General features: G+C 40.0%; 1 protein-coding gene across 1 annotated transcript in view; it reads right to left on the bottom strand.

Annotated features, from left to right (window-relative positions):
• The window catches only part of LOC145424463 (synaptotagmin-7-like), a 66,769-nt gene extending 49,821 nt beyond the window's left edge, over window positions 1-16,948 (bottom strand). Inside the window, exon 1 of the mRNA XM_080297829.1 lies at window positions 16,589-16,948. Coding sequence (XP_080153955.1) covers window positions 16,589-16,637 — 49 coding nt within the window. The 5' untranslated portion in view covers window positions 16,638-16,948. The remainder of the gene's footprint in view (window positions 1-16,588) is intronic.
• Between the last annotated feature and the right edge of the window lie 2,438 nt (window positions 16,949-19,386).

Raw genomic sequence — 19,386 nt, 5'->3', positions numbered from 1 at the left:
AAAGGCACTGTTTATTAGTGCCTTTTTTGCTAATACTTAGCAGAAACATCTTTGGAATAAACAGCTATTGCCCACCTATCCAATACTGTCTATCCTCTTAAAGCCAAATGAAAAACTACTAAATATGGCAGTTTTTGGGCAATATCTCTATCCACGATAGAGAAGGAGGAAAAACCTGAATTTTTACATTAAAATATGGAAAAAATACATTTTTCTTTCAGTCTGCTAATGTACAGCATGCTGAGAGCAAACATATCAAACGATATGATATATGAACATTAAACCCAAGTGAAACAAAGCTTGGGGATGGATGATGTAACAAGTTGTAAACTGTCTCAGGTTGTAGAGGACAGAATAAAGAGCTGATTACTGAGGGCCAGATGAGCCCATCTGAAAGACAAACTCTCCTTTTGTTTCAAAGCCCACCAGCATTCACAGATTCCTGTTTTTTGCTTTCGCTCTGCCTAAAGCCTTAAAAAATACATAACCCTGCCACATGGCTGCTGCATCCATCTACCAGCTGTACATGAGAAGGAAAGAAGGTACAGAAAACAAACACCAGCTCATTTTTCCTCTTTACCTTTTGTCCATCTTTGTTTATCTTCTTTATCCCCTCCTATCCATTTCTAACATATACCAAAGCCCAACACAAGCCTGTGCGCACACATCTCTGTCACATTGTCTTCTTTGTTTTTGTTTATTTAATTTTTCCCCCCCTTGCGGTATTTATCTCTGCCTGCGTGTGTCCAGCATGTGCTCCTGTGATCCGTGCAGCACACCGCTGTTTCATGAGTCTGGGCCACAGCGCCACAGGAATCTAGGACAGCTTCACAAGGAGAAGATACAACAAATCTTCCAGCACACATACAGATAGTGAGATACAAAGAGTTAGACAGCCACATGAAGGTTTATTTTAGTTTGGATAAGCAGTTTGCTACTTTGTTTTTTGGGTTGTTCTTTTTTTATTAACCATGTTAGGGGTCTGGTGAGATCTAACACAGCTTCACTTCACACAAAACCTCAGCTGCACCTTTAATCTTTTTAATTTCCCTTTTTAACCATCTTGGAAATAAGCTACGTTCTTTTGCGGTAGTTCCTTGAAAACTTTTCAAAGAATTTCTTTATAAATGAACACTGCTATCCCAGTACTGAGGTGTGTTGTCTTCTCTCCTGCAACTCAACCAAGTAAACAACCAGGAAACTCGACAAGAAATCTCAGAACTTGTGTTTTTATGTCCATTTCACTTCACTTCACCATGAATTCGTGTTCTTCTCATTTCTTCTCTAATACTCGGGTCGAATGGATGATGTTTATTTTTCTTTAATTCTTTTTCCTTAACAACATTCAGTGTCTTCAATCAATGAATCTCACTAGTTCATTTTATGAAACCCAAACATTTCCTCAAAACATGATTTTTGTGGTTTTGAGTGAAAGACTTTGGCAGCTCTCCGAGGACAGTCCTTGACATTTGGTGCAGATGCTGACATCCCTCACTAGATAACTCTGACGCTATGACCACTTTCACGTTTTAAAATTATCCTTAATGACCAAATGTAAATGTAATAAAAATTATTATCAGCTCCAGGTGAACTTTAGCAACAAGTCCAGAATGTCACACTGAAATACTGAATATTTTGCCTGCAAATCATCTCCAATTTTCAGCATTATCAGCGCCAAATGATAGCATCATCTCACTGCACTACTTTTTTAATTTATTTGTTTATTTGACAGGGACCGTGCTCATTGATCAAAAGAGGTAGTGCCAAATGTCCCTGGCCAGTTCTTACAACAGCAACCGAACATTAAAGTAAATTAATTTATCAGTCCTCTGAATTTTGTCTAGGTTCAGCTTTAGAGATAGGGTGAGGACCTCAGCTCATGATAGAGCTGCCAAACAGTCAGTTAAAGTGGTTTGGGCATCTGACTAGGATGCCTCATGGGCATCTCCTGGGTGGGGTGTTTTGGATATGTCCACCCAGGAGGAGGCCCCAGGGCAGACCCAGGATATATTGACGAGACCATGTCTCTCAACAGGCTCGGGAAAACCTTGGTGTCCCCCGGAAGAGCTGAAGGTGGTAGGTGTGGAGAGGGAATTCTGAGTGTCTCTGTGGACCTGAATGAATGGCAAAAGATGGATGGATGGATAAATGATCATAGACATCACATACGTCTACACATGATAGATATTGGCCAAACCCAAATGAGCACCCCCACCAAACAATGTAAGTGCATTTCCAAAGCAGAAATCAATGCAGGACAAAACAAAAGGAAGAAGAAAAGGTCAGTCAGCTGATAGTATTCTAATGTTCACATATCAGCTTCAACTGATCGGTGGAGGAAGGGTAAGTATTGATTTCTCTGATATGAACTGGCAGTAAAATCTATTATTTAGATGCTGTTCCAGAAAAAGCTCATTGACTGTAAGCACTTCTTCAAAACAGAAACAATCCTTTTTTGGTACATCTAATACCCTATGCTGTACCATAAGGTATAAAGCAATGATTAGATCCAGAATCCAGAAATCGAGATACTTCAATAAAGTAATTAGACTATTGGTAGCTTTGGTAACATTTGACTTGAGAGATGAGTCATCTGATCATATTGTAATATGTCTCAGCCTTTGGAAGCAGTGGAGATAAATCAGTGTATCATCAGCATATAGTTGAATTTCTACATAAGGACGAAGACAAATCTTTAATAATTTAGTAGAAATTATCTACATTGTGGGGATACCAGTAGCAGAGTTATGGACTGTGACTTTATCATTATTCACTTTCATGTACTGTTCTCTTCTACTTGGGTATAATTCTATCCATTTAGTTGAAAAGGTCAATTTCGCTGCAGGCAAATGCAAGTGACAAATAAAGGCTTCAGTCAGTCATTCATTCATCTGGAAAGGAATTAAAAAAATATTTTATATTTAAAGTCAGTGAAAAATGTAGCAGTGACTGTTGAGTGACTAAATCCCAACCTGCCACCTGTGGGCCTGGTTACAGTATCGAAAAGAAACGTTTCTTGCTGTATTCCTCTGTTACTAATGAACAATATGTGGTACTAGTTTCACACAGTGTTTTTAATCAAGTCACTCTACTCCTAGTGCAATCCCCAAGCCTAGATACATGGGAGAGTTGCTTTAGGAACAGATTCTGGCATAAACTCCTTGCCAAATCAAATATGTGGATCATCAATAAAATTTCCCCATCGAATTGGTTAGGGCAAGGGTTAGCAGCAATTTTGTCTTTAGTCTATTACCTCAAAACAAAGGAAGAGGAAAGGGGGATAGTAGAGGATGCTAGATATAGGGTGAGATGGAGGCACATAATCCACTGCAACTCCTGCAGGGACCAGCCAAAAGAGGAAGAAAAAGCAGCTTCACAGATGGCTTTTCATTTGTTATTATCCAAATTAGTGAAACTACACGTTCTTCTTTTGTTGCCTTTTATAGCTTCTTACACTAGATGAATAGATAAATAAACTGCTTCAGTGGATCTTTTCCTACTCTTAAAATTATATCGACTTTGCCAACTCTTGTCTCTCCAAAGTCCTCAGCAGAGTGCCATTGTTGCGCTCCATCCTCCTCCTGTCCTTCCCTCTCCATTCTTGGCTTCTTTCCATCCCCATAATTTAATCATTTTAAATGTATGATGGTTTTAGACACACAAGGAAATAAAAACGACTCCTTAAAAGCAGAAGAGAGGGAAGTTGAAGGAGGCGCAGAGGAGCAAGAGAACCTCAGCTTGGCATTGACACAAAAATTAATGTGGATGTTGTGACACACTGCTGCAAACACAGACGCATATGCATGAGCAAACACTCATTTACAAAGTGATGAGGCCCTCCATTATTCTAACCTGAAAACAAACACGCATACTCATATTTCTCCATCTCATTTCCCTGGAGAGAGGACACTGTATAGATATTTGATAACAAGAATATGGCAATTACAATCATCAGTGGCAGAGGCATCAGTGCAGGTGGTGGGCGTCTAGTTGTAATGGAAAATATGGCCGACTTGTATTGCGAGGATGTGCGGGTCTTGCCAAGCTTTTAAAAGCACTTTAAATTTTATTTTTGCATTTATACTTTCAATTTTACAGAGAGTGAGTTGACTACTGATCAGTAACGGGTGGACAGAATGCATACTTGTAGCTAACAGTAACATGCTGTATTTACACAAAGTACATCAAAGGGGAAAAAGTAACATGATGTAAAATCAGGGAGGAAAAAAATCAGAGAAAATGAAAAAAACAACAACAATAAAACAGTGGTATGAGTACATCTCAAACTAAACTGTTCAGAAATTTCTTAAAATAAGTCACTGTATGTGCAACAGCATGTATAGTTTGTTCTTCAGGAGCGAAGCTGAGTCACCTCCGTGGCCTCGCTGCCTCAGGAGAAGATGCTCCTGCATATCTTCAGCTGCTGCTCAACACGGCGGCAGCTCAATGACCACGAGCATCATCCAAGCCGAGCAGAGTGAAACTGGCAGCTGGAGGTTGACAGGGGGGAAAAAGCTCTCCAAAATAAGACCTTCACTACACTGGGTGTGAATTGTCAGGTCAGAGACTGTGCTTCTGTTTGAATAAACAGGGAAGGGAGGTTTTTTTTTTGTTTTGTTACGGTATTCATCCACTTCAGCTGGTAGGCTCCGTCCCAGAATTATAAAAGAGGGGACAGTAAAATGACAGTTTTATTAAAGTGCCAACTACAAGCTAATTAAAGATACCTGACTGCTGGAAATTTATTGGGAGCTATTTTAATCATTTTTATCACTGAAGTTTCTTATAAAGCAACAAAACTAACACTGCCTGCACTACATAGTAAACAGACAGCCCACATAAGGCCTGTTCACTCAGCAGATGTGCCGTGGACTGTGTTTCTTTGCAGGAGCACCACCTGCAGTGCATGTTTGGTGTAGGGTTGTGCGAGTACACTCCAAACAAGACAGTGAGTTTTCATTTTAGGATTAGGATTGAGATGTGTCTTCCGTCTTTGGACACATCAATGCGCTGTGAAACTGTGAGACTTTTTCCACATTGGTAAGTCAACAGACTGCAGTAGACCTTAGAAAGACTAGTTTCTGAGCACAGTGGCAATGTTGCTGGTATGAGTGTGTGCAGAAAATCCTTTTCTGTATACTGACCGTTTTAATTAAAACTAGTGTGAAAATAACACAAGAATAGAAAACTGGTCAATTTTTAAGATAAGGTGACACTCGTGCACCACTTAGCACTGTTCTCAACCATGCAGATGTTGTTAATTGGCACTATTCCCAACTGGAGCTCACTGAGTCAGCTCACAAGAGCCCACAACAGGCCAGTATTAAACTCCCTAAAGCCACGCAGCAAAGCTAGCTACAATAATCAATTATTCCCCGATTCCAGTTAATCAAATATGATTTTTCTCCGTTTACTAGAAAATCTAAATTGAATGTCTTCACCATTGGGATTGTAGTTTGGTGAAAACCAAAATTTCTGAGAATGAATCTAAATCACAAATCATTTGTTGTTGTGTTTTGTTTGTTTAAAAAAAAGGATGCAATGACTTCCTTTTGACTGATAGTTGCAGCTCATCACTTTTTTAGTATCCTAGGCAAAACATTGAGTAAAAAGTATTAACCCATTAAAACTAGCTTGACATCAGATCTAATAAGAAAGAATAGAGAGTGATACTGTGTAAATGCATATAATGGCTCCACTCAGTTTCCTGTTAATGATAATACTGTTAATCAAACATGCTTCAGCATTTTAATGGATTGTATTTCACCCTGTTTTCAAAAGATTCCAATGCTGGGGAATAAATAAGACTCTATTCGACAAAAAAGTTCCCAGAACAGCTGCCCCGAAGAAGACTTGACAGCCCAGTCAGCTGCATGAAGGGAAAATGTTGATGTTTCATCTGAGCAATACTTGTCAACCATATAACGCACACTTTCCCTGAAAAACTTTAAAAATAATTACATTCTTAGTCTTAGAAGAACATGGTCAGTGTTTGGAAGAAATGAAAAACAGAGCCATCTGTGGGAGAGTGCTACACCCAGGGTTGTGGTCAGTGTGTGTCTGTTAAGGTGGGCTGCAGCAGCTCTCTCGGGACACACCACCTGACGACAACAAGCTCCCAGGACTCCCAGGGCTCCACATGCTACATACACACCAGCTGGCGCCAGATTTACCCCAGGATAACACTCGCATGTCTGATGTGCATCAGAGGAATTATAAATCTAATTAAGGGAGAACTACACAGTCATGTTATATTTTATAGTCCCTGAGAGCTTCTTTGCATTAGCTTATTTAATTATATTGCCTCTCTAATACCTGAAATGAATAATTTACCAGCCCAACATAAACGATTTTTGCTGGGAACTGAACACCAAGAGCTGATAAAATGAAGGCAAAGTTTATCAAGCAAGTGTCAGTGTTTGTTAGCATTAACAAATTATCCTAACACGTTCTTCAGGATGGATAATGAGTTACAGGAAGACGAAGAGGCACGGAGCAATCAGAAAACTGAAAAGCAGAGGAAACTGAACAAAGAGGAGAGAGGAAATGAAAGGCTTGGGGGTTTGACAGTGACAGCGATTCAGCCTTTGACTTCATTGATGCTCCCTCATCGAGACTTTGACAAGTCAAAGACTGTGTTTATATGTGTCTTTGCATGTGCACACTGACACTGTTCCCTGTCAGTACTGTATTGGCAGGAAGATCCTGTCTGTGCGTAGCTCTGTCTCACCATCTGTTCCTGGCTAGACTGCTGATATCTCTTCTTATAATATCCTGTTCGCCTCTCTTCGACTAGGTGGGGTGCACAAATCTTGTATCTTGGACAATTTCCATCCACCCATTCATCCATCCATGCATCCATCCATGTAGCCATCCAAACATCCCGCCAGCTATCAAGCCTCCACTTAAAGATTTAATTTTGTGTCCTGTTCAATAATAGAGGGAAAGTCAGGGAACACCATGTTTACTATTGATGTGAGAGTGCTCCCTCTCTAAAGCCTCCATTCTGGACAGGAGAACAAACCACAAATAGCCTTCTGCCTAACTCATCCTGAGTGCCTTGCGGAGACACACAAGGCCACTGTGGGTTGGGAAAGCAGTCCCAACAAATACCTGTCCTGCTCTTCATAGCCACTAACATAAAGCAATCACCACTTCACCATTTGTTGTTCCACACAGTGGGTTTTGTGCCCGTTTCTCACAGCAGTGGTCAACCTAAAATGTTAATCAGAGGTCCTGCAACAAACATGTCCCAACCCAGGATACCTTCCTGTTCAGTGAGCTGTTAGAAAACCTTGATGCCTACAGCACTCCAGCAAAACAACCAACAGTATTTGCAGGTCACGTCTCTGTCACAGCACAAGCAACTTCTACTGATTTGGGGCACCTGGTCTCTGCTGGGTTGAGAATCTAAGCCTCTGTATAAATCAAGGCCTCTGCGAATTTGGTCTTCCTCAACCTGTCTTCTTTCATTCTTTGCAAGAGAAAAACAGTCACTGTAAACACAAACAGCTCTATTAGTCGTTTCAGCAAGTGACCAAAATAGCATGACGGCACGCAAACTGACAAATCTCTCAGAAGTTATTATTGAAGAAAGAAGGAAAATAAAAACAAATCTTTTTCATTTGCTTTTTTTTTTTTTTTTAGATAAGCTTATTACATACTTTTGTAAATAGTCAACAGTGCAATAGACTCAATACTTGAAATGTGCAATTCACTTGTATTTTTATTTTTTTTATTCCTATTTATTCTATTTATCCCCTTCGTATATTTTATTTATATTGTCTCTGTATTTATATATATGTGTGTGTGTGTGTGTATATATATATATATAATATTCTGTAACTCTGTAACTTCTGTCGGTGCTGTGCTTTTTTGGAAATCGAATTTCCCAGAGGAACCCACCCGAGGGATTAATAAAGTTCTATCTAATCTAATCTACATTAAAATAACCCCTGTGAGGTTGGATGGATGGATCAAGAATGCCCAGTTTTTAACACAACTATTTGTTTCCCATTTCAGCTATAAGTGAATGTAGGTTAAGAGTTCCCTGACCTTTACCACATGCTTATTTTTAGCAGTGGAGATGCTCTAAACACAGTGAAATAGTTATCCTAATTCCAAAAACTTTACCAAACTACAAGTCCTTTGTGTCCACTTGTAACCACGTACCAAACATTAACCACAGTCACGCCATCAGCAGACAGAAACCTGATGTTTACCTGCAGAATCTCAGACCATATTAAGGAGCGGTCAAAGCCTCATGTGGGTGCATTTTTTTTAGCAATTTGTATGCAAATGTTTCCTGAACCTACAGAGCTCCCAGTAGTGAAAACAACAACGCGTATCGGCATAGTACTGCATCAGGCTGGGTGCCTGCAGGTACTAGTAGCCATTTCTGTCGCAGCCTTCATTTTTCAAGGCTGCTTGTCAAATTTGCAACTTAAAACTAAACACTTTAAAGTTAGTATACAGCCTTTCTGTTGAATCCCAGGTTTGGGTGCAGGCCTCAAATTAAGTGTATGGTGTGGATTCCAGACTGACAGTACATTAGTATACTGAGCGATGTGGCTTCAGCAGATATGAGTTTGCAAAACTGCACGTGTGCAGGATTGTGGCATTTGAGATTGCAAATACATGTAAAAAAGAGTAAACATTTCACATTGGAGGGAAAATCTGATTTCATCAAAAGTTGAACTCATTCTTCGCCACAAGCAACAAGTGGTCAGCACCAGTGCCTCACAGCAAGAAAGTCCTGGGTTTGAATCTACGTTTCTGGCTGGGGGATTTCCTGTGTGGAGTTTATCCCACAGTCCAAAGACATTCATTTAATGGGATTTGGTGTGAATATTTAGTGTGAATGGCTGTCTGTCTCTCTGTGTTAGCCCTGTGACAGACTGGAGACCTATCCATGGTGTACCCAGGATCACATCCTGTGGTAGCTGTGATAGACTCCAGCCCCCGGAATTAGATAAGTGGAAGAAAATGGGTGAATCGTTAGCACTTGAATGCATGTAGAGATATATTCTAATGCCAGGTGTGAACAAGCATACGTTGTCAATACTATTTTCATTACTTCTGCAACTCAGTCTCCGAGAGAGGTTGCAACAGGAAAGGCATCCATCCATCCATTCGCTTCTGCTTATCCTTTTCAGGGTCGCGGGGGGCGCTGGAGCCTATCCCAGCTGTCATAGGGCGAGAGGCGGGGTACACCCTGGACAGGTCGCCAGTCTGTCGCAGGGCTAACACATAGGGACAGACAACCATTCACACTCACATTCACTCGCACATTCACACCTAGTGACAATTTAGATTAATCAATTCACCTATCCCCACAAGCTGCATGTCTTTGGACGGTGGGAGGAAGCCGGAGTACCCGGAGAGAACCCACGCAAACACGGGGAGAATTCTAATATTCTAATGCCAGGTGTGAACAAGCATACGTTGTCAATACTATTTTCATTACTTCTGCAACTCAGTCTCCGAGAGAGGTTGCAACAGGAAAGGCATGTTTAATGAAACATAACTGCAAGAGGATTAAATTCTGAACCCATGTCCTCTGTATGTGTGCATTTTGTATGTATGCTATCAAAACAAACCACAGTTACATCACTCCAATGTCTTTTTAAAATTCATCGTAATGTAATGCAAGTTGTGATTGCGCTGAAGCTAAATCTAATATGAAAACAATTTCATTTTATTTGGATCTAATTAAAAGGAGATAGTTTCCATTTTTGCTTGTAAAATCAAATAGCACAACATTAATACCATGTGGTATAAACTGTGCTAGGAAAGTGAGCATTTTTATCTTTATTGTATTCATATTGCTGTACAGAGAAACTACAACTACAAAGACACATAAAACACACAAACACGTTCTCGTTACATTATAATTACATAATGCTTCCCCTAGCTGCTCACTCTAACCCTAACCATCAAAAATGAATGCCTAACCCTTACCATAAACCTAGCCATAACCCAATTGTAACCCTGAGATTAAAACCACATTTTGAGTCTCATTAAACTTATGAGGACCAGCATGTGTGTCCTCACAAGTGACTGTTGGTCCTCACAAGTATAGTAGCACGCCAATTTCTGGTTCTCACAAAGATGTCTAAACAGGTACAAACACACACACAAGACTTCTGAGGGGAGATCATGGAGACAGCGTGATGCAGCCAAGAAAAGTCTTACAGAAAAGGATTAACTGTTGCAGTTTGTTACAGTCTCACAGTCTCTCTGTGAAGCTCGTGTCAGAAACAAAGAGCGCAGAGGGATTCACCCCAAAACTGAGCATAGTGTTATTTCATGTACGCCACAAAATCTGTGTACAGCAACCGTCCCAGAAGATGAGCTGATAACATGTGATCTCCATGCCAACCCACATCCGCTGACAGCTCATCTTATGCCTTTTTATGCATCCAATTGGCAAATCTTGGCTAGAAAAGCAAATTACTGAAGATAGAAATAACACTAAAAAAAGTCCTAACTTACATAAGTAAAGTGGAAATAATATAATCAGTACTGATAATGATTATTTAGCCAAAAAATTTTTATATATACTGATGTGCTCATGTAAAGATTCTACAACCTTTATTAGTCAGTGCTAAATTTGAAGTTATTGCTCATCTTAACTCTGTTCACAGAAACATCCTCCTGTATCACATGAGGCTGATTCATACCATTTATTTTGTGCATATTTATTCATACATCAAACTGCTTAGACTCCGAGAAAGTACATGTAGTTGAAGAAGCTGCATTATAAGATATTTAAATACACTGTTTCTGTTACTGAGCCTCGACAGCATTCCTCTGCTAATGTGTAAATATAAATCAGCATTTAAAAAGAAGCACTTTTAGATTTTTGGGGTCTTTCTCTGCTTTCTGTCTTTCTCCACTTTGCTGTGTAAAGTGTGTGGAGATCAGTGTTGCTTCAATGAGTTCACTGATTAAAAGGCATAGTATATGTCTCTTCCTGTCACTTGCCTCTTCTTGAGAAGTACTCATGACTAGGAGGAACAACACAGACATTCTCCCTAAATCTACACTACCTCTCTCCCTTCGTCTCTGCCTGTGTCTCCAATTATCTATTTCTGTCTCCTCCACCAGCCCCCTAAATCTGCCAGTAAGATTTTCAACCCACACTGCCAGCAGATTGGTGCACTACTTTCCTCGATGCCACCTTAGCCAGATTCCACAATCTTCTCCACCACAAGTATTCTTGAGGTGCAAAGTAAAACTCAAGAAGGTAAACAGGGTCAAGAAAAGAATCTGAGAACAATTACAATGCCGTCTTCGGCGTGGACACGTTGAGCCTAACCACAAACCAGTGGTGCAGCGGTTAGTGTTGTCACCTCACAGGAACAAGGTTCTTAGTTTAAACATCCTGATCAGTTTGGAGCCTGTCTGCGTGGGGCTTGAATGAGTGTGCATGTGTAGGTTTCCTCTGGGTGATCCAGCTTCCTGCCACAGGCCAAAGACATTCTTGTTAGGTTAACTGGTGATTGTAAGTTGGCCGTAGGTGTGGATGTGAGTGTGTGGTTGCCCCTAAAGCTCTGTGATGGACTGGTGTAGGACTGGAAGGTTGCACTCCACCTCCATGCTTTATGACAGGTGGGATAGGAAACAGTCTCGCTACAACACTAAGAAGCATTAGTGGTTAAGACAATGTATATTTGGACAGATGATTGGGTCTGTGCACACATTTCTTTTCCATATCAATAAAGAAAATGACATAAGTTCTATATATATTTAATAACTTTTCTATAGACCTGCCTACTTCTGGTATAAATATAGGTATGCTCGCAATAAAAACACCAATATAAATAATTCTGGGTTTAAAAAAAATATGTTAATGATACATCACTTGGCATTTCGTTTATTATTCTAGTTGTATTTGAAACAAAGGCACTGGCAAACCTGACGTGTTTCACTTTGATGCCTTCATCAGAGAAAAAGCCTTGTTGCTGCTGCTCTCTTTATTTCAAACCTCACACCACGAGGTGACGATGTGACAGTTTACCGAGGCTAAAGAATTCATCTGTCCGGGCCTGCTAGCTCGAGACATGCCTCGATCTGTCCCTCTAAGTGACACGCTGTGTCTATTTCTTTGTTGGCCCCTCCTGTCTGACTTTTTAATTCAGTCATCATTTTTTAAGCGGTAGTCTATCATATTCCTCCTCAGTTAAAAATATGTGCGCAGCTAAGTAGAACAGAGCAATATTTCCTCTTTCATGTCCTCTTCGTCTGGTCTCTTGAGTCTGTAAATCTAAGTGGCTTGTTTCCCCAACATTGTGGCTCACAATTAAACAAGGAATAAAAATATATTTGTTTCAAATTCTATTAATTAGTGTTCTGTCTCCCTAACAGTTTGTCTCATACCACTAATAATAATTCCAGTCCATTAGTTTTGAACCGTAATATTAATTAAACATTTCCCACTGAATCCCAATGCTACTAATACTGAGTGGTTATCGCTGACTGTTCTCACATGCTTGATTAACAAGACGTCTCTTTTGCACTTTGCCCTGATGCTTACTTAAGACCTGACATTTACACCTGGGCTGTTGTGAAGGGAACTTGCAACAACAATGCAGGAATTCCACAACTAACTACCCACTGATTATTACTACAACACTAAAAAGGTGTCTCTGATTATGTTCTACAAGCCATCCACAAACTTGTGGCCTTGTCTTTATTCTGCTTGTGCATTTACATTTTTGTCTTGTCAGTGCTGTCCCTGGTAACTGCTTGTGTTAAATTGCTTGTTGGTTCTATATAAATAGCTCCTCAATCTGTCGTATTCACGCTCTTAGTCCCTGGAACAATACCTTTTCTTATTCCATCCTTTTTTTTCCTTTCTGTTAATAAATAATACTGGGTTGCAAATCAATGATATGCTCCCCTCTTTAAGTTGCATAATAAATGCTCGTTTGGGGAACTAGACACAAAAAAGTGACTCTATGCCTGGAAAGAATTACATAACATCCTGCAGACTGCATGTAATGTATTTTATTTTTGCTGTGAGCCTAATCAATATTTGGGAAAATGAGCTGTTGCTTTTATAGCATCAAAATTTGAACTCATTTACTGACATAACCATAAATGAGGATATTTTTAGATGGAGTCTCCTTTAGTAGTGATATAACTAGAATGAATAAAGCTTCAAATCCTAGCTTATATCAAATCTTGATGTAATTGCAGTGTGTTGGTTCACTTGTTTTACTTCACAAAATTGAGCGTATGCACTGGGTATGATGGATGAGTTCAATACTTCCACTAGGAAAAAGTAATGTTTCAGAAAATATTTGAAATGGTCGGGAAAACCTTTTTTTAAAAACTTTGTAAGATTACGTTTATACACAGGGTCAAGGTAAATAGTTATTTATAATAGTATAATATAGTTACTGTATATGGGATGTTATGTGTGCTTGTTTCTTTCATTTAAGACAAAAATGTAAAAAGTAGCCTATGTTAAAATAAATGACAGTAGCACTGGGAAGCACAAATACTCCGCATTTACAAGAAGTCTGATATTGAAAATTTGACCTAAGAATGGATATCATGAGTAAATATGAAAGTATTCATATGCCCTGTCACCAACATGTCATTATGAAGGTGAAGTGACTTAAGAGCAGCCACAATTGGTATTTTTGGAGATAATTGAAAAAAAAAACAATCAGCAAATGCATTTATGCATTTATTGATTATTTGTTTGCCAGATCAGCTTTTTTATGGTAAAGTCAATATGAGTTTGGGTTTTTTTAATCTTGGTCACATAAACAAGTAAAGTCTCATCACAGTGAGCTCTGGGCATTACGAGGTTGTCTGCTTCAGACTCTGAGCACAATATCACTTGAACATCTTGCGAGGATTTCTAAAATTTTTGCACAAATATTCCTTTAGATTCAAACATGAACAAATCTGAATTTGGTTTATGAATGTCAGGGTAGGCGTTACCTCACATCTGACCCATTATTTGTGAAAGCAATGCCACAGGAACCCATGGATGGGATTTCATTACATTTGGCAAAACCATTCACTTGATTAGAATAAGGTTAGAGGCCACGGTGGCCTCATAAAACACATTTTAGCACTAATGTCCAATTGGACAAAAAGGCCAAGTGATTGCATTTTACACCTAAAGGTATACTCAGGAAGCCTGTTGATGCAGTGTTTTACTAATGTATTATTTCATAGGAAAGTGTAAATTGAGGATGATTTTAAACCAAAGTACAGTTATTGCTTAAGAGCCAACAAGCAGGGAAAATATCTATTCAATCTCCAGGTAAAATCTACACAAACACATTAACTACACTCAAAGTTTGACTGGCACCCTTCTGCTCAATTCGCGCCACGGTGCAGAAGAGGGCTAACGATTGCTGAAGTTTAGATTGCTGTCCCCGTGAAGCTAAAAATGTATGAGCTCCAGAAAGAACACTCCCGGTTGTTTTTAAGACAAATTACAAACGCTTTGCTGACTGAACCGTTTGCTGAAATTAATCTTGAAATAGATTGTGTCTGCCGGAAAACGCGTTTCTGTGTTGTCTAGACTATCTAAGGTAATGCAATGTGACAATTAAAGCTGGAGGCTTGGCTATAATTTTTTTGGGTAATGAGTCTGAGCCATTGATCTGATTCATTTTGACACAGTAAACAGCCTATAAGCATAAAACACCATCTGCTTCAGCTGCCATACAGAACATTAACTTCATGAACTTCAGACATCTTTAATATGCCACATGTAATATTTTTGCTGTTAGAATAAAAAAAGAAGCTGTTATTATATTGGACGCAGTGTCTCCGTCATCACTGATGTTATTCAGTGACATTTATAATATTTATTTCTGTGTTTTCAATATATAAGGAGCCGAGCTTTAGCCTGAGTTCTGCTGTTACACTTAACCTTTTGATTAATACCTTTTGGCTTCACGACTCTCTCTCACATGTTCCCTCTCACTTTCAGACACAAACACAGACACATATACTCTCTCTGTCTCACACAAGCACGGACATGTGCAAATACACATGCAGTCACGCTTCTATCACTCCCAAGAACATTAACTTCCTTTGCTACAGTCTTACCCTAACCCTTCACATAGCTGCTAACTCCCTAACCCTAACCATTACCACATCTTAACCTAAGCCTAGCCTTAAGCGCATCTTCAAACTAAATTATTGTAATTTACACTGTGGGCATGCTTTCCTTTCGTCCCCAGAAGGAAAGCATGCCCACACATTGAGACTCTGTATGCACATTTATGTCCCCACGAGCAGAGTAATACAGGAATATACACGCGCACGCACACACGCCTGTCATGTAATCATGAAATCACTTCCAGTTGCAGATGGTGACTCATCTTTTGTCCCCAGTGAAACCATATCTGGCAATGAGGTCGTAAGACATTTCAGATGAGGGGCGATGCGGTGTGCCACTGTGCCGGTCACCCCTCTCCACATGGGGAACTCCTCACCAAACAGCATGCTTTACAGCTGGTAAAAACAAAGATATTAGCCTCCTGTAAAGCTCACCACTTGCAAATAAAAATGTGAAATACTGTACTCCAATTCAAACTGTATAACATCATTATCAGCATGCTGCTCAGATGTGAGAAAATAAAAAGTTGAAAGATTTTCAGCACTTACACTGTGGTGTTGCTCTTTAGTATTTCAGTTTGGGGTTTTTTTAAGACTTCTTCTGCCCACAACTGTACTACAGATATCTCACGTTTATGGGGGACTGACTATTACATGCAGTAGTTTGAACAATCAGTCTGTGGATCATAGTGCCATATACTTGATGCCAGTCATTATAATACATTTAACTTGCTGAGTGCGTGGGTGTGGTGGACACAAGTCCAATTGCAGTTTTACAGTGCTCAGTAAGACACGGGCTGCGTCATGTCGACAGACATTGAGAGGAAAATCTCCATCAGCATCAGGTGTTAGTCAGTGACCTCGACCTCGGTTCCAAGACTGAGAGTAAAATTACCCCCACCACCAACACCACCACCACGGCTCTCGCAGATGCATCAACAGCCATCGGTACTTATCTTGATAGGAAGCGTTGTCGTTACACACCGTCTGCTCTCTAATTCTCCCCCTCCGACCACAGCGGAGGGCACGCATTCGTCTCAGTTACAGACAACAATACAAACACACGCACCTCGAAGCTGCACAAACACGACAGGCTGCTCATCAAAATGACCTTGTGCATGTATGCTCAGGTCACCCCGTGCAAGAACGACCGTGCAAGGATGCGACCGTGCACACTGGATCCAAATCGAGAACAACAAGTGCTCAAGTGGCTGGCTCACAGACAGTCACTATATTGCCACCTTGGGTGTATTGCAGCACCCCTTCTCACTACCATGCGAAGCTTTTCAGTGCGTTTTGGTGAAAGGCAAACAGGCACTAATAAAACCATGACAGCAGTAACCATTAGCTTGTTGGAATGACCCCCAGCATCATTACTTGACATCAACATGGCACACTCAAGGGCATCTGGCAATCAACGCGAGAGCTTTGAACTATGCAGAGAGCCTGATTAAAATTATCCACTGATGGCCGCTGAAATATTTTTGCTCACCTTTGCTGTTATCTGCTCCTCCGTTGAGATGCATGACTCTTCTTACCATTCACTCATCTAGACTGTCTTTTTTTGGGGGTGTTGTTTGTTTGGGGGTTTTTTTGCAAAGCTGTGCGCTTTTCCAAAGAGTTCAGTCTTATTCCAATTTATTTGTGGTCCTTTGCCCGCTTTAATGTCTTGTTCGTCTGCCGGTTGGCACGCATGGACGCGCCTCCACTTGTGCGTCCTCCTCCCCTTGTTGTGCTGGAGAAGATAGTCTAAGTGATGTTGGGAGTATGTGTTTTGGCTCGCTCTCGCTATCTCTCTCACTTTCTCTCTCAGTCTCTATTTTTTTAAGCCCAGAGTCGCTCAAAGGGTTGGTCGCAGGAAGGGTTTTAGGGGAGGAGACGGCAAGCAGACGGGCGGGGTGACGTGAAGTAAGTCGGTAGGAGGTCGTCTACTCAGAGCCGAGGCGAGGAATCCGTGCGCCCTCGGTGCTGCTGTCCATTTCATCTGAGGTCTTCATCTCATCACACAGAGTCAAAGCCTCTCTTTCACTCCGAGCTGCACAATGAGAGGCTCCTACTGTCATGTGAACCGGAGCCTTTCCGAGCTTTTTAATAATAGAGGTAATTCTGACAGACAATCGATTCTAGTAACCATACAGTCTGCTACAGAAGTCTGTCGCTACTATGTGAGATGATAAAAAAAAGAGCCCATAAGAGGGAGGAAATAAATAAATTACACGAATTACTGATTTAAATAGTAAGTGCTGATCACCCTCATCTCCGTGGCTTCACTACGGATCGATAGCCTAATCAGTGGGATTCATGTGAGAATCTCTGCGAATATTGATACCTTTTACGCATAACGTGTCCAAGTTGTAGCCCATACGTTTTGCTCTCGCTCACGTGTTGAGCCTCTAGTAAGCTTTTCATTAGTGGTAGTGTCATGAGCAGTCTGTGCGTTTTAATTATTATAATAATGCCATTACAGCCAAAAGGCCTATACAGTCGATAAGGCACATTTACTCACTATTCACGTTCGCCCTGAATCACGCGTGGATCGTGGCTCAATGGCGATCTCTAGTGTTGTGTTACCCATCAATCAGTCACCTGGACGCTGTCTTTCGGTTAAACATATAATATAGGAGGTGATTTTAAAGCCGATCAAACGCCGAGTGTTACAACTAAACTGAAAGTCGCATGCAGTGTTAATAAAGAAGTCGAAGAAAAGTGTTTAGCGGGCAAATTATATATAAAAAAGTAATAAAACGTTAAAGATGAAGATTACAATGTGAGCATGGCAATAAAGTGCTTTAAAATTTTCTAGCTTTTAGGTTCTTGTAAATGTGTCCTTGAAATGCACTTACTGAATATCTTTTAAACCGTTTTCTCTTCTATTCTTTGTTCCTGTGTAATCGATCGTTTTGAAGCCATAAAAAGACAGAAATGCAGCACAGAGCTGGTAACCTGATTGGCGATTTTATTACAACAGAATCTCAACTTATTTATTACTTCAGCCTAATGCGATTGCGTGTCTGAGAGTATTTTTGATCATTAATATTTTGTTAATATTTCATATTTTATTAGTTTTTAAAAAAAAATTCCATTGGTGTGTACATTTTTCCAACTAGAATGGCATTTTGAAAAATGCACTATATGGAATATGATTTATCGGCTCTAAGTTTTTGGTGATTTTGAGCCACAGAGCAACCCAAATTAACACCAAAGTTGAGTTGTCAATAATTTGCTAAAGACCTGGAAAGTGACACAAGCAAGCAAGTTTTGTTTGTTGGTTTGTTTGTTCATCACAAATGGGAAACTCCCAAGAGTGGAACATTTCTTGGCTCTTAAACTGTTTAAGTCAACATAGTACATTCATGTGAAAAAGAAAGTTTTCACAAGCAACCCTGAAAAAATAAAGTCCAACCTTAACCTTGCTTCCATAGGAATGACCAGCCAGGTGGGGCTACCCTTAATTGACTGATTATCTCCAGGTTTTGGTTTTGGTAGTTTGTTGGTCTTCACCCAAAGGTCAGGTGGTGCCAAAACAAAGAGAAAGCACAAGTATGGCTGTTTGAACGGGTTGTCAGCAGAAAGCTTGTGTTTCTCTAAAAGGAGCACAGCTTTGGTTTGCAAAGTTGCATCTAGACAGATGGGACCAGAGTGAAGATGTCTGGCCATAATGTACAGCACCACATTTAGTGAAAATCAATTCAAATTACTTTACACATCCAGTTCAAACAATTCCAACTTGTAAGGAAGAAGCACCCCCAGTTAACCATTATTTTAGCTTTTTTTTACCCATTGGAAGAGCTATCTTCAGCTTCTTGCTGTAAATATAGTGCAGCTCAAGTGTAGAAGTTAATCATCCATGTCCTCATTGTTTTAGGGGAGGCCCAGAATTATTTTTAGTTTTATCTTTGAAGTAACAGTGAAATTTTATGTCAGGGATAGAGAGCATTTTTCAATTTGCAGCATGTAGCAGTGTTTTATCTCAAAAAGCTCAGTGCCAGTTGACTGCTCTGCTGTGTTGACTCAATGTTACACCTTTGTTCAGTTGTTCAATCACACAGATTTCTGTCTGACACATTTCTTGTGATAGCACCTCTGACATCTTGTATGAGCTTTGTGCATCTGTGTAAAGCAGATAGTTTTACGATTTTGCTTTTGTTGCCTCTGCTTTATGTCAAGTGTGGAATGCATTTAATCTGTTGCATAAACATTCGATTAATTCTTGAAAAATACGCTTCCCTTGCATATGGACAGAAACTTCTCCTTCTCACTCTCACAGCTTCATCTTTTTTTCGCACTGTC

Source organism: Astatotilapia calliptera, chromosome 1 (assembly GCF_964374335.1).
Source record: "Astatotilapia calliptera chromosome 1, fAstCal68.1, whole genome shotgun sequence".
NCBI lineage: Eukaryota > Metazoa > Chordata > Actinopteri > Cichliformes > Cichlidae > Astatotilapia > Astatotilapia calliptera.
The sequence above is the reverse complement of the archived record's forward strand: the minus strand, read 5'-3'. Positions and strand labels throughout refer to the sequence as shown.